General features: G+C 38.8%; 1 protein-coding gene across 1 annotated transcript in view; it reads left to right on the forward strand.

Moving 5' to 3' along the window:
• The window catches only part of slc9a3.2 (solute carrier family 9 member A3, tandem duplicate 2), a 31522-nt gene that overhangs the window by 11406 nt on the left and 3157 nt on the right, over window positions 1-16959 (forward strand). Inside the window, exons 2-15 of the mRNA XM_062985447.1 lie at window positions 1875-2177; window positions 2263-2423; window positions 2517-2595; window positions 4290-4467; window positions 5270-5490; window positions 6228-6430; window positions 7990-8079; window positions 8161-8231; window positions 8332-8461; window positions 8562-8701; window positions 12853-12970; window positions 13083-13256; window positions 13983-14037; window positions 14135-14218. Coding sequence (XP_062841517.1) covers window positions 1875-2177; window positions 2263-2423; window positions 2517-2595; window positions 4290-4467; window positions 5270-5490; window positions 6228-6430; window positions 7990-8079; window positions 8161-8231; window positions 8332-8461; window positions 8562-8701; window positions 12853-12970; window positions 13083-13256; window positions 13983-14037; window positions 14135-14218 — 2007 coding nt within the window. The remainder of the gene's footprint in view (window positions 1-1874; window positions 2178-2262; window positions 2424-2516; window positions 2596-4289; window positions 4468-5269; window positions 5491-6227; window positions 6431-7989; window positions 8080-8160; window positions 8232-8331; window positions 8462-8561; window positions 8702-12852; window positions 12971-13082; window positions 13257-13982; window positions 14038-14134; window positions 14219-16959) is intronic.

Genomic DNA, 16959 nt, shown 5'->3' on the forward strand with positions numbered 1-16959 from the left:
TTTTTCAATGTAAGGATGAAATAAAATGTAGGATAGCTGTACAGAAAAGAATCTAATTCTAACTGCTAGGTATGGTGAAGGATCCCTAATGTTTTGGGGCTGCTTTTTTTTTTTACAAACGCCCTGAAAAACTTGTTATGGTACATGACGTTACCAGAATATTTTAAATCTAGCTAAACTCTACCAAGAGTAAGCTTATGGAATTTGTAACTGATACTGGAACTTTAACTGGAACCAAATTCTATGGTCCTATAAAATAAATGATACTGGAACTTTAACTGGAACCAAATTCTATGGTCCTATTGAATAAATGATACTGGAACTTTAACTGGAACCAAACTCTATGGTCCTATAGAATACAAAAAGCTCCAAAATATATATTTTTGGAGCTTTATTTTTCAATGTAAGGTAGAGATAAAATGTAGGATGGCTGTACAGAAAATAATCTAATCCTGACTGCTAGGTATGGTGAAAGATCCTTAATGTTTTGGGGCTGCTTTTTTCTACAACTTGTTACAGTACTTGACATTACAGATTCCATGATGTTCCAGGATATTTTAAATCTGGCTAAACTCTACCAAGTGGGGTAGTTGGCAAAGAGGGGTTGTACATTTACCTTGGAGGGAAAAGTTGCTTATTATACAGTTGATTTGTGATTAAATGTATTTGTAATGCTGCTCTGTCATGCATCTAAATAAGTAATTTATCAAATAAATTAGCAAAGCTGCTGCTACACACATCACAGGTGTATTAACTGTGAAATTCCGTCCTCTGACGTTTTTCCATTTATAGTAAACTTATGTAGAGATAATTTCACACTCGATGGCTAACCTTAACTGTAATGCCCTGGCTTTGTGGTTCACCCATTTGTCATGGAAGACTTGTTACGAATGATGCTCATATTACAAATCCCCTACACAAAGGAAGTGACTTCGCATGACTTCATTTAACGTCTGTGCACTGCTTTCTTAAAGTAATTTGCTTTGTGCTTTGATGAATAAAAATGATGGACGACGGCTCATTTCTGAATCACACCGATTTGCAGACGTCTCCTTTCTTATCTTCTTGGTCTTGGTTGACTTATAAGGAACGTGTCATGGCAGTCCTGAGATTTCAATGATTTCCATTCTTTTCTGCTCTGCAAATGCTTTTAATAAGACTTTGGACTGCGGGAATTTGTTGCACATTAAGTCTAAAGACCCACAGTAAGGTCTGACCTACAATTTATTTCATTTTATTTATTTATTTTATGTTTAATAGGCTTAAGGTAAGGGGCTTGATATACGTATAATGTCCCAAACTGTAGCTGTAAGGGCAGTGGAAGCTCAATAGTTGGAGCTCTAGACTGTCAATCGGAAGGTTGTGGGCTCAAATCCTACTATAGCCCTTAACCCACTCTAAAGGTTGGCTGATGCTGCATATATATACTGTATATACGTATAAGGAAGTCACATGCACTATATGGCCCAAAGTATTTGGACACCTGACCATGAGCTTGTTGGACGTCCTAGTTCAAGAAAGCTCAAGAAAGTCAAGAAAGCTCGACTGATGTTCCAGTTCATTCCAAAGCTGTACAGTAGGGCTGAGGTCAGGGCTCTGTGCAGGCCACTGGTGTTACTTTTAACATGTCATGTCTTTATAGAGTTTGTTTTGTGCACATGTGGACAGTCATGCTGGAACAGGAAAAGGGCCTTCCCTAAACTATTGCTGCAAAGTTGGAAGCGTATGATTTCCTTTATATAATTGATTCATTACACCTGTTAGAAATTGGTGTGACTGGAACACATGAAGTCATTGTTTCCACTGATGGGGTTTGTTTTGCAGTGGATACTTGTAGACAATATAATTGAATTTGTTTTTCATTCTTTTTGCAGTGGCCCAGCTGAACACCCGACTTAAAAGCTTCTTCCCTGAGAGTGGTCTGCTCATCTTCTGTGGTTTCATCCTGGGAGGTATTGTCTGGGGTGCTGACAAGCGGCAGACCTTCTCGCTCACCCCGAGAAACTTCTTCTACTTCTTACTTCCACAAATCATCTTGGATACGGGCTACTTCATGCCCAACAAGCTTTTCTTTAGCAACCTGGGTGCCATCCTGGTCCACGCCGTTATCGGGACGGTCTGGAACGCGGGCGCGGTGGGCGTCTCCCTCTGGGGCTGCTGGTTAGGAGGAGCTATGGGTACATTTGAGTGTTTTGTATGAAAAAAATTACAAATGTTGCATTGTTCAATGTCAGGCTTTGACACCTTGTATCTCTTCATCAGGTGACCTGCATATCGGACTGTTACAGTTTCTGTTGTTTGGCAGTCTGCTGGCCGCTGTCGATCCCGTGGCTGTGATCGCTGTGTTTGAGGAGGTGCATGTGAACGAGGTGCTGTTCATCTGGGTGTTTGGAGAGTCACTGCTCAATGATGGAGTCACAGTGGTTGGTTGAGTCTTTTCCTTTGCATTAAAGTAATCAGCTGACCAACAGTACTGTCCTTTACTTACTTGGGTTTATTCTTTGCTCCTTATGCAGGTGCTGTACAATGTATTTGATGCCTTTGTGACTCTGGGAGGGCCAAGGATCAATGCAGCAGAAATCATCAAGGGCATAGGTATACATACAGACCTTACTTATATAGTCTATAGAATTTTAATTATTACAGTTATACGATCACCAAGCATTTTATTAGGTACATCCATCTGATACAGACATTCATTGTTTGTTTTACCACCGCTTTTACCACCGCTTTACTGGGCGAAAGGCTGGAAACACCCTATCCAGGTCACCAGTTCTTCTCCCCCAGCTCTACCTAGGGGGATTTTAGTATCTCCAATTAACCTGACTGCATGTTTTTGTACTGTGGGAGAACATGCAAACTAAACACAGAAAGGACCCAGACCGCTCCACCTGGGAATCGAACCCAGGCCCTACCGAACCATCGTGCTGCCCTGATTCATTACATTACATTCGTACATTCATTGGTTATTTTATAAGCAACACCTACCATACAGATAAACTTTTTGGATATACAATTACTGGCTGTAGCCCATCCGTTGTATACACTATGTCCCCAACCCCCGTCTTTCACCTATTCTGTTTACGAATTGAAAGACACGCTCATACTGATCACATTGACCCTAACAAAATCTTACTGGCCACTTTATTAGGAACACATACTCTTAGTAGTTATTTACAATCTTGCATCTTATTTACAATCTTGCATGTGCAACATTTAGCTGACACTTGTATCGAAGCAAATTACAGTTGGCACCTTGGCAGTGGTGGGACTTGAAGCAACCTTTTGATCAGCAGTACAGTACCAATGCCATTGTCTCTTTTTTATCAGTGCATACTTTCTAATCACAGGATGCTGTTGGTTTGACTTTCTTGGCAGGAGAACTATTCTCCTCCCAGCACTGATGTTGAATTGTTTTAAAATCCCAACAACACTGCTGCACCTGATACACTCATACACAGAGATGATCATGTGTGTAGAGAGCACGCTTTTACATTGATTATGTATGTTCGAATCCCCAAAGTGACAAAATGCACTCAATACGAAAACACATACATCAAACATTGTCACACTATACCACAGAAAACTTAATTGCTGTATGATTGCTAGGACCGCCTTATATTGCATATCGCTACTAATATTTCGTCCGCTACACCAGTGGTCCCCAACCACCGGGCAGGTCCGTGGGCTATTTATTACCGGGCCGCACAGAAAAATCTAATAATTAGAGATTGGAATTTTCACTGGTTCTATTTTGGGTGTAACTGTCATCCCTAAGTGGGAACAGGGTTAGGGTTAGGGTTAAAAAAAAAATCGTTTGTGAGCAATGTTATTAAATACTCCCTTCCCCGCCGGTCCGTGAAATTATATCTTATATGAAACTGGTCCGTGGTGCAAAAATTTTTTAATTGCTAAATACAAACATTTAGAATTTCACAGCAAATTGCATATTACACTAGAAACGGCTAATTTCATGGTCCGAGACACAATTTCTCCAGCTGTGAATTAGATAGGGCCTTAATTATAACAGTACCATAATCAGTACAATGTTATTACAATGGAATTTGGTCCATCAAGTCTAGTAACGTAGGGTCCTATAAAAGTCCCTTTCAATTGCTAAATGGCATATGTGGGGTAACAACAGATCGTCTGTAATTGTATACTTATGAAATTCATCATGAATGTATCTACCCAACGTACCTAATAAAGTGCTCAGTGTGTGTATAACTGTAATGCAATCATTATAACATTTACTTCACAATGTTCTCCCTGTTTTCTCTTTTCTACAGTCTCCTTCTTCATAGTGTCCTTTGGAGGTTCATTAATAGGTGTTATATTTGCCATCATAATCTCCCTGTTGACCAAGTACACTGGGAAAGTCCAAATCATAGAGGCTGGGTTCATCTTCGTGCTGGGTTATCTGTCTTACCTTACGGCTGAAATGCTCTCACTCTCCTCCATCCTCTCGTAAGAACACTACACCATTTTTTTATTTGAACTGTTACCCTGATTTCTGCACTTAGAAAATGTCTCACCCATTGGTGCTCGGGTGGTGCTGAGGTCTAATGCACTAGTCCAACACAGTAAGGTTTGAGTCCTAGTGGTGTCACCATCCTGGTCGGGTTCTCCTTGGTGCCATGCGGTACTTTTTTATATTTCCACAGAGAAACAGAGAATTATGCAAAGCTTTTTGGTTCTTGGGATTCCTGTCACACCCTTAAGCACTTTCCCCCCCTTTTCCTCCAAATTTAGCATAGCCAATCCACTGCTGGGAACCCCAATGGCATCCAAGGAGGGTGTATAGTTGACTGACACACACTCTCTCAGACGAGTGCACAGTCCACCAATCCCTTCTTATTGTTTCATACTTTGGTGGATTTGCGTGTATGGGGAGCCACACCCTGATCTCTGCGCTCCTCCACTTTCTGTACAGGCACCCTGGGCAACCAAGGTCCTTACACAGTTGATAAACCCACTCCTTAGTCCAGTCTTTTCCCAACCAGCAGACTGGAAGCCAATTTCTGTCTGCTGCAGGGACTGCCAATTATGCCTGCTACAGAGGGCGCCCAGCTTGTACCCGGGAGCTCCGAATCTCGGCGCTGCGCCACCTGAGTGCCCTTTAACCAACGCTTTTATCCAAATTTGTGGCCAAATATAATCCAAGCAATTGAGGATCAGGGTCATGTTCAATAGCCCTACACCCCTTCAATTAATAAAAAGACCTTCAATAAATAAACATCTTAGCTAAACTATTTCTTTCCTTCACCAGCATCACTTTCTGTGGGGTCTGTTGTCAGAAATATGTGAACGCTAACATGGATGAGAAATCTGTTACCACTGTAAGATACGCTATGAAAGTGTTCGCAAACGGCTCAGAGACCATGATATTTGTTTTCTTGGGAGTCACAGCCATTGATAACGTCATCTGGGTTTGGAACACCGGCTTTATCTTCCTCACGCTACTCTTCGCCATAGTCTACAGGTTTATCGGTGAGTATATTCCTGTTCACACCTGGATTTAACATACAGTGTGGTACAAGTGATTTAATCACAAGCTGGACAATATTTACTCCCCACCTTCTGTAATACATGCAGAAGACATAACGAGTACTCTAAATTGCTTCCAATGCAATAGCATTCCATTGTCAGGAGTCCTAGAGAGCCTAACTGGTAGCCCTTACGGTGCTGGACATTCAGGCATCTTCTCGCTGACGTGGTTTCTAAACCAACTAGACTGGTTCCAATAGAGATTATCGATCAGTTAGTGATGAGCTACGGTAGCCTGAGAGGAGCGGTGGCATACAGTTTGGCATCATCATTAGATGAAAAGAAGAATTCCATTGTCAGGAGTTCTAGAGAGCCTTACTGGCAGGCAGGATGGCATTTGCTAATGTTTTAAACACATAAATCTGTTAATCAGATCAATTACACTGCATGAACAGCAGTTTAGAAAAGAGCCAATGACTAGCTTGGATCTTGCAGAAAGCACGTGCTATCCATACTCACCAAGTCAACATCAGTGGAGCACATTGGGAGCATTAGTATATACAGTACAAATATTACATGGCCAATTGTATCCCTGAATATCTTCAAAACCCTGTTCACATCTATTCATTGAATCAATTGTATACTTAATTGAATCAATCAAGTGAATCACTCATATATGTGAAGGAATTGTATGACTTACGTCTAAATCAACTGTATGTGGTTTTGTGTTGGACATTCAGGCGTCTTCTCCCTGACGTGGTTCCTAAACCGGTACAGACTGGTTCCAGTAGAGATTATCGATCAGTTAGTGATGAGCTACGGTGGCCTGAGAGGGGCAGTGGCATACGGTTTGGCAGCATCATTAGATGAAAAGAAAATTCCGGAAAAGAACCTGATCATCAGCACAACACTTATCGTGGTTTACTTCACTGTCATACTTCAGGTACAGCATTCTCATTTTGTTAACCTAAGATCAAAAGTAGATTTAGGATACGGCCAAAAGTTTGTGGACACCCCTTCTAATGATATGCTAACAGATTAAATCAATTGAATCAATTATATAGTTATTTATTTATTAGGATTTTAATGTCATGTTTTACACACTTTGGTTACATTCATTTGGTTACACAAGATTAATCAGTTCAAGTCTTTAATGTCAAACACAGTCATGGACAATTTTGTATCTCCAATTTACCTCACTTGCACGTCTTTGGACTGTGGTAGGAAACCGGAGCTCCCGCAGGAAACCCACGTCAATGATATAAAATGAATTGGTTTAATATTGTCGTCCTTCAGTACTGAAGTCCTTCAGCATTACTGTGTCCCATTGCACAAAACAAGGACCATTAATGCGTGGTTTGATGAGTTTGGTGTTGAGGAACTCTGGGAAGAACTTTGGGGTGAATTAAAAGGTCAATTACAAGTCAGGACTTCCAATTAAAGCATCAGTGCTTGACCTCACAAAACTCCATAATTATGTAAATTATTTTAAAATAGTATGTCTAATAAGTTATAGATAGGTGTTTACTACACACTTTTATGGCAGTTGTAGCCCAGTGGTTAAGGTACTGGACTAGTAATTGAAAGGTCGTGGTTCAAGATGCACCACTGCCAGGTTGCCACTATTGGGCCCTTAAGCAAGGCACTTAACCAAAACTAATAACCCTCAATTGCTGAGATAATATACTGTCCCAGTACTGTAAGTCACTAATGATAAAAAGCATCTGCTAAATGCCAAAAATGTAAATCTTATAGCCATATAATGTACCTAAAATAATTGTTGGTTACTATTCTTCCTTTATTATTATTATAATTATTATTATTACTATTATTATTATTATTACTATTATTATTATTATTACTATTATTGTTACTATTATTATTATTACTATTATTATTCTTATATTACTATTATTATTATTACTATTATTATTATTGCTATTCTTTTTGTTATTATTACTATTATTATTGTTATTATTACTATTACTATTAATATTACTATTATTATTATTATTACTATTATTATTATTATTATTACTATTATTATTATTATTGCTATTCTTTTTGTTCTTATTACTATTATTATTGTTATTATTACTATTATTATTATTACTATTATTATTAATATTACTATTATTATTATTACTATTGTTATTACTACTACTATAATTATTATAACATTACTTTAAAATACCATCATTATGTAAACAATCATAGGAATAAAGTTAACTGCCACATGCCATCCATATGGGAGCTGCAAGCTAATTGGTCCTACTTTCTGGGTGGGGCCGGATCACATACAGTAGCTGTGTTCATTATCAATCATGCAGTTTCAGTAACATTCAAGCATCTGTGAGCTCATATATATGGACTATGGTTGTAGGAGCCTCCTGTAAGGCATGTTCACTTGTCCAGTGGCTTGTGCCTGGTTCACAGCTTGGAACATTGGTATTTGTTTCTGACCATTGTACAGTTTTATAATAGAGTCTTGTCCCTTTACAGGGTCTCACTATGAAGCCTATTGTACAGTGGCTAAAAGTGAAGAGAGTTCAATCCACTGAACTCAAACTGATTGAGAAAGTGAATAACAGGGTAACAATCTATTCCATCTATTTTCCTTTGTTAAAATAAATACAGGGCGTGGAGATCTTATTGCGTTTGTTTGTGCCACAGGCATGCGAGCACGTTCTGACAGCGATGGAGGACGTCTGTGGACAAATCGGGGACAACTGGTGGACCAGAGGGTGAGTACTAAAAAGGGATCATTTAAGATTTTACTTACATTTACAGAACACTCCAGGCATGAATGTCACAAGTTTAACATGTAATCTTGATCTGTTTCAGCTGGAAGCGTTTTGAGGAAAAGTACATCAGCTGGTTCTTGATGAAGCCAGAAGCCAGGAGGAATCAAGACTACCTTTTCAGCATCTTTCACAAACTTAATCTGGAGGATGCTGTAAATTATGTTACTGAGGTGAGGACTGCAGTAAAACATGACCTGTTTCAGATGATTTCTTCTGCGTTATGTGTTTAAAGGAGGTAGAAAAAAACTAAAACATTCAATACTTTCTTAGGGAGAAAAACAAGGATCTTTAGCCTTTCTGAGAAACAGTGAGGGAACTAATGTGGACTTTGAGAAGAAGTTTGGTTTGATGCCTGACATCACATCCGAGCTTGAATTTGGCATCGACAACCTGCCAATGACCTCAGTCATGTAAGTGCACTTCATTTTATTGAATATTTATAACAAACATACTATGGACACCCAAACATGACATCCACCTGGGGATTAAAATTGCACATTAAAAAAGTGTACATTTGGGTCTTTTACTCTTCTGGAAATGGTTTTAATCTTGCTAAATGGATTTGCTTTCATTCAGCCAAAAAACATTAGTAAAATTAACCATGTACTCATTTTTAGTAAGGACTGGCTTGACAGTCAGCCTTCCAATTCATCCCAAATAAGGTTGGGCAAGAATCTGTACAGGCCAGTCAACTTTTCCCACAACAAACTCCCACAGCAAACCATTTCATTATGGACCTTGCTTTGTGCCCAGAGGCAATGCCAGACTTAAACAGGAAAGGTTGTTCCTCAAATTGTTTCCACAACATTGGATCATTGACATATAAACCAAAACCAAACACCACTATTTCTCCCCCAAACTTCATAGCTGACACTTTATATTAAGCATCAACCAAGCCCAGATGATTCATCACTCTACAAAACCAGATCCCATTACCATTGTACTTGTTTGCTTCACCTGACACATGGCATGGTTAACAGCAATGAAAACCCATTCCAGTAAGCTTTTAACAAACAGTTTAAATCTGGTATTGAGTTCTGAGTATGAGCACTGATTATTTCTGTAGGGTGAATTCAGATAATTTTGGACACATTTTGGTAGATTACCAAGAAAACCACTAACTTTAGACAGATAGATTAGATAGATAGATAGATAGATAGATAGATAGATAGATAGATAGATAGATAGATAGATAGATAGATAGATAGATAGATAGATAGATAGATAGATAGATAGATAGATAGATAGATACATACATACATACATACATACATACATACATACATACATACATACATAAATGGTTGGATGGATGGATGGATGGATGGATGGATGGATGGTTGGTTGGTTGGTTGGTTGGATGGATGGATGGATGGATGGATGGATGGATGGATGGATGGATGGATGGATGGATGGATGGATGGATAGATAGATAGATAGATACAGTGTATCACAAAAGTGAGTACACCCCTCACATTTCTGCAGATATTTAAGTATATCTTTTCATGGGACAACACTAACAAAATGACACTTTGACACAATGAAAAGTAGTCTGTGTTCAGCTTATATAACAGTGTAAATTTATTCTTCCCTCAAAATAACTCAATATACAGCCATTAATGTCTAAACCACCGGCAACAAAAGTGAGTACACCCCTAAGAGACTACACCCCTAAATGTCCAAATTGAGCACTGCTTGTCATTTTCCCTCCAAAATGTCATGTGATTTGTTAGTGTTACTAGGTCTCAGGTGTGCATAGGGAGCAGGTGTGTTCAATTTAGTAGTACAGCTCTCACACTCTCTCATACTGGTCACTGAAAGTTCCAACATGGCACCTCATGGCAAAGAACTCTCTGAGGATCTTAAAAGACGAATTGTTGCGCTACATGAAGATGGCCAAGGCTACAAGAAGATTGCCAACAACCTGAAACTAAGCTGCAGCACAGTGGCCAAGATCATCCAGCGTTTTAAAAGAGCAGGGTCCACTCAGAACAGACCTCGCGTTGGTCGTCCAAAGAAGCTGAGTGCACGTGCTCAGCGTCACATCCAACTGCTGTCTTTGAAAGATAGGCGCAGGAGTGCTGTCAGCATTGCTGCAGAGATTGAAAAGGTGGGGGGTCAGCCTGTCAGTGCTCAGACCATACGCCGCACACTACATCAAATTGGTCTGCATGGCTGTCACCCCAGAAGGAAGCCTCTTCTGAAGTCTCTACACAAGAAAGCCCGCAAACAGTTTGCTGAAGACATGTCAACAAAGGACATGGATTACTGGAACCATGTCCTATGGTCTGATGAGACCAAGATTAATTTGTTTGGTTCAGATGGTCTCAAGCATGTGTGGCGGCAATCAGGTGAGGAGTACAAAGATAAGTGTGTCATGCCTACAGTCAAGCATGGTGGTGGGAATGCCATGGTCTGGGGCTGCATGAGTGCAGCAGGTGTTGGGGAGTTACATTTCATTGAGGGACACATGAACTCCAATATGTACTGTGAAATACTGAAGCAGAGCATGATCCCCTCCCTCCGGAAACTGGGTCGCAGGGCAGTGTTCCAGCATGATAATGACCCCAAACACACCTCTAAGACGACCACTGCTTTATTGAAGAGGCTGAGGGTAAAGGTGATGGACTGGCCAAGCATGTCTCCAGACCTAAACCCAATAGAACATCTTTGGGGCATCCTCAAGCGGAAGGTGGAGGAGCGCAAAGTCTCGAATATCCGCCAGCTCCGTGATGTCGTCATGGAGGAGTGGAAAAGCATTCCAGTGGCAACCTGTGAAGCTCTGGTAAACTCCATGCCCAGGAGAGTTAAGGCAGTTCTGGGAAATAATGGTGGCCACACAAAATATTGACAATTCAGGAACTTTCACTAAGGGGTGTACTCACTTTTGTTGCCGGTGGTTTAGACATTAATGGCTGTATATTGAGTTATTTTGAGGGAAGAATAAATTTACACTGTTATATAAGCTGCACACAGACTACTTTTCATTGTGTCAAAGTGTCATTTTGTCAGTGTTGTCCCATGAAAAGATATACTTAAATATCTGCAGAAATGTGAGGGGTGTACTCACTTTTGTGATACACTGTAGATACTTTATTTATCCCAAAGGAAATTATTGGCCTCCAGTAGCTGAACAATAACAAAAGAAAAAAAGAACTAATACAAATGTTCAATGTGCATATATACAATATATGATATGCAAATTAATGCAAAAGATGTAAAATTGTGTGTCTGATACTATGACCATATGGATATGAATTAATACCTATATACAGAAGCAGTAGTATAGATTACAACCAATATATACATATAATTATAAATTTAAAAGATGAAAATATCAAAGAATTATATGTAGGTGTAACATGACGCTATAAGTATTAAAATCCGATTTAACGTCCCCGCTGTTGTGTGGTATTAAACGGTTTAAAATTTATCATGGATCTCTGCTATATTTCTATAAAGAAAATGAGTTGCCAAGTAAAATACTAAGAAATTTGGACCTTCAAACTCATCGAGAACCCCTACCTCACTCCGATGTCACGTTCATGTCATTAAAGGTAAAAAGGACACCAAACAAATCAGCTTAATTAAAGACCAACTATTTTTTATCGTTTTGTATTGTAAATGGTTGAATGTGTTCATTAATTAATTAATGTACCCTAGAGGCAGGCTGTAACCCTACCCATTACACCACAGTACATACAACCAAAGTTAATTTAATACAAGAAACATACTAACTACATAATTCAAGCTCTTAGGTTTGATTTTTGTTGGCAGTGAATGCACAGTAACCCATGATTTAATAGCACCCAGTAGCCTAAAAACCAATTGTCCCAATTTATCTAACACATGGGATAACCACTGAAAATCCTTCCCCATAAAAAAGCAAAGTCTTTTGTTAAAATAATTTGATCTTAAGTCAAATGTGTAATAAAATTTAACGTCCTACTAACATGTTTGGTGTGATACACGTATTGCTTTAGTTGCAGTACTCTTATTACCATAAAGAGAAAATCAACATGCTGCATGGCTTAGGTTGTATGTCTGAGAACCAGTGAATTTTGTTTTTATCTTTGATCCACCAAACCTAGTTCTCTCAGACCAATCAAAATGCTTGTTTTATGAAAAGGACATTTGTAGCAATCGTGTAATAACATGTTTGGTGATTGGCTGCTAATATTTAGAGCCCATGCAAAGATTACCTGACCATTTCTTTACAGTTGAGCTGTTGTCGTTCCTAGACATCTCCACTTCAAAATGACAACAATTGGGGTATTATAGTGGGGAAAACTAGCCCGAATTCTCAAAAACAAGTAAGGTGGTGGTGTATATCATTAAAAGAGAAGTTCTGCTTATTTGCAATTGTCCTTCAGGTCAGGTTGTTACTTATCACCACTATATTCTTCAGCTACGGTAATGAAAAGGGGAAACAAACCACAGTCTGTTTATGATGGACACACCACCATGTGCCCATTGATTGTTTCCTTAAGGAGGTCAGACCGTCCTGTATGACAAAACAAGTACAAACAAATGTTCTGAATCATTTCCTTTGCCCATCCAGACGAGACAGTGTACCTTCAGTATCTCTCAACATCCACAATCAAGACATGAACGCTGCTAACGAAGACTTTAACGCCCACCACCTGCTGCAGCAACATCTGTACAAGAGCAGGAAGAATGTGTGTAGTCTTACTTATAATATATAAACACTGTCTAATTACAAATGAGCATACACACCCTGTAGAAAGAGTAATGAAATAATATTGATTGTATATGTCCATTTCTTCACAGCACCGTCATAGGTACAGCCGCACAGACTTCACCATTAACCAGAGCGAGGATGAGGTGCAGGAGATTTTCCAGAGGACCATGAGAAGCCGTCTGGAGTCCTTCAAATCCGCCAAGATGGGTGTGGCTCCTGGCAAGAAAATCAACAAGCATCCCAAGAAAGAGCCAGTCCAAAAAGTGAGTTGTTATTTTTAGGAAAAATATAAATGAGACCAAATTTTTTTATACCAGGATTGTGGACTACATGGCATGTAGACCTGTCACCTTACAGCGAAAAATAAAAAGTAATCCCATAGGGTTCACATATGAAGTGTGATTATTTACATGTATACTATATGTAGGGCGGCACGGTGGCTTAGTGGGTAGCACTGTCGCTTCACAGCAGAAGATTCTGGGTTTGATCGCCAGGCTGGGTGGTCCAGGTCCTTTCTGTGCGGAGTTTGTATGTTCTCCCCTTGTCTGTGTGGGTTTCCTCCGGGAGCTCCGGTTTCCACCCACAGTCCAAAAACATGCAGTCAGGGTTATTGGAGACACTGAATTGCCCTATAGGTGAATGGGTGGTGTGTGTGTGGGTGTATGTGTGTCTGCCCTGCAATGGACTGGTGCCCCGTCCAAGGTGTTACTGTGTGCCTTAAGCCCATTGAAATGCTTGGATAAGCTCTATCCATCCAATAAAAATGGTACGCCCACCCCAAAAAAAAATTCTAATAAATTGCCAAAAGGCAGCCTATAAATAGCTACAAGAAGGACATTGATTGGATATTGATGGTGTGGGCCAGCAGATTGGCCAGCTGTGCTACCCAAAATGGCCGGTCGTATTAATAACCTTTTTAACAATAACCTATTTAGTAAACCCCACCTTTATTAGCAGATGTTTAATGTAAATATATTGTGTATTTCCAGGTGCCCAATGGAAAGACTACAGATGAAAGCAAAGGTTACCCATACGGAGATGAAGGTGACGTATTACTGGGATTCTGATAATACTGGAATAAATTAACCTTAATTTTAAAGTAGACATTAGAATAATGATTCTTTTTTAATCTCATGTTTAGATTTCGAGTTCTCAGAAGCAGACAGCACCTACAGCGGGGACTACAGGGGTGCAGGTGGCAGTTCTACTCCGACCGAAGGTAAACGTTAAAAGTTAAACGCAGTGATGTAATCGTGTCAGCACAGTCAGATGATATGATGAATGATAAAATAAATGGAAGCTAAAATTGGGCTGGCACCGATCCGATACTCTGTATCGCTATCTGTCCGATATTGGCCCAAATCACTGGATCGGATATTGGAAGGAAAAAAACGTGTAATCCGATCTGATACTGTTGCTTAATGTAAACAACACTTAATGTAAACAACAGTTAATGTAAATAACACAATGTAAATCACAGTTAATGTAAACAACACTTAATGTAAACAACACTTAATGTAAATAACAGTTAATGTAAACAACACTTAATGTAAATAACAGTTAATGTAAACAACACTTAATGTAAACAACACTTAATGTAAATAACAGTTAATGTAAACAACACAATGTAAATAACAGTTAATGTATATAACACAATGTAAACAACACAATGTAAATAACAGTTAATGTAAACAACACTTAATGTAAATAACAGTTAATGTAAACAACACAATGTAAATAACAGTTAATGTAAACAACACTTAATGTAAACAACACAATGTAAATAACAGTTAATGTAAACAACACAATGTAAATAACAGTTAATGTATATAACACTTATGTAAACAACACTTAATGTAAATAACAGTAAATGTAAACAACACTTAATGTAAATAACAGTTAATGTAAACAACACTTAATGTAAACAACACTTAATGTAAATAACAGTTAATGTAAACAACACTTAATGTAAATAACAGTTAATGTAAACAACACTTAATGTAAACAACACAATGTAAATAACAGTTAATAATAATAATAATAATAATACATTTTATTTATATAGCGCTTTTCAAGATACTCAAAGACGCTTTACATAAGACAAATAATCAAAACAAATACGTACATACACCATACAAATCATAGTACAAAATCAAAATAGTACATCAACATCAAGAATAATTAAGATAAAAACAAAGAGAGCAGCATAAGACAGTTCATTAAAAATTAGCTAAATTATGAGAGAGAACAACAAATATAGAACAATTTCTTAAAATTAGACAGAAACAGGACAGATTTACATGCAATCAGGAAACTGAAAACTTTACAAGTTTTAGGATCTAGGACTTCACATTTCTGTCGTGATCTAAGTATAAAAACTATTAAAAAGAATAGCAAAAATAAAAGCATTTATTTTGTGTTGTTACAAGTTAAATGCCACTCTGAATAGATGAGTTTTGAGAAGTGACTTGAATTTGGACAGGTCAGGACAATCTCGTAGGTGTTTGGGGAGAGCATTCCATAAAGATGGAGCAGCTATGGAAAAGGCCCTGTCACCCCAGGTCCGGTGCTTGGTCCTAGAGGGTATGGACAGTAGGTTAGCCTCAGAAGAGCGAAGGCTACGGGAGGGAATGTGCTGATGGAGCAGGTCGGTGAGGTAGGATGGGGCCTGATTATGGAGAGCTTTGTGAGTGAATAGAAGAATTTTGAATTGAATGCGTTGAGCAACGGGAAGCCAATGAAGTTTTTGTAGAACAGGTGTAATATGATCACGGGAGCGAGTATGAGTAAGGAGGCGAGCAGCTGAATTCTGGATATACTGAAGTTTTTTTAGGATTTTGTTAGATGTACCATAAAGGATGCTATTGCAATAATCAATTCTGGATGTAATAAAAGCATGAATCAAGGTTTCGGCGGCAGAAAAGGAGAGTGATGGACGTAGACGTGCTATGTTTTTTAGATGAAAGAAAGCAGTTTTGGTGATGTGATTTACATGGCGGTCAAAAGAGAGGTTGCTATCAAAAATTACACCAAGATTTCGGATGTTAGAAGACGGAGACAAAGTGTCATTATCAATGGTAATTTGAAAATTTTTTGTGGTTTTTGCCAGGGTTGTAGGACCTACGATGATCATATCTGATTTTTCACAGTTTAATTTGAGGAAATTAGCTTTCATCCACAATTTCATTTCAGTGATGCAATTTGTCAGAGTGGAGTGAAGTTCAGTATTAATGGATTTGGAGGAGATGTAAAGCTGAATATCATCAGCATAGCAGTGGAAATGTAAACCATGCCGACGTATGATGTCACCAAGGGGGAGCATATAAAGAATAAACAAAAGGGGACCTAACACTGAGCCTTGGGGAACGCCTTGGGACAGTGGAGCAATGGCAGAACTACAATTGTTGATATTAACAAACTGTTGTCTGTTTATGAGATATGACCTTAACCACAAAAGGGCAGTACCAGTGATGTTGACAGAGGATTCAAGGCGGGACAGAAGAATGGAGTGATTAATGGTGTCAAAAGCTGCAGTAAGATCAAGGAGGACGAGAATATTAATTTGTCCAGAGTCTGAGGAAAGAAGAAGGTCATTTGTGACTTTGAGGAGGGCTGACTCAGTGCTGTGCTGGGGGCGGAAACCAGACTGAAATGATTCAAATAGATTATTGGAATTTAGGTGATCTTTGAGCTGTGAGGCAACAACACGTTCCAGTATTTTCGACAGAAATGGAAGATTGGAAATGGGCCGAAAGTTACTCATAATGTTAGAGTCAAGTCCAGGTTTTTTAAGTATGGGAGTAACAGCAGCCAATTTGAGTGATTGAGGGACTGAGCCAGAACTAAGAGAGGAATTGATTATCTCTGTGATAAGTGATGAGATAACTGGAAAACAACCCTTAACAAGTTTTGATGGAGCAGGATCCAAAACACAAGTGGAGCTTCGCATCCCTGTTAAGATCTCAG

Source organism: Trichomycterus rosablanca, chromosome 2 (assembly GCF_030014385.1).
Source record: "Trichomycterus rosablanca isolate fTriRos1 chromosome 2, fTriRos1.hap1, whole genome shotgun sequence".
In the NCBI taxonomy this organism is placed as follows: domain Eukaryota; kingdom Metazoa; phylum Chordata; class Actinopteri; order Siluriformes; family Trichomycteridae; genus Trichomycterus; species Trichomycterus rosablanca.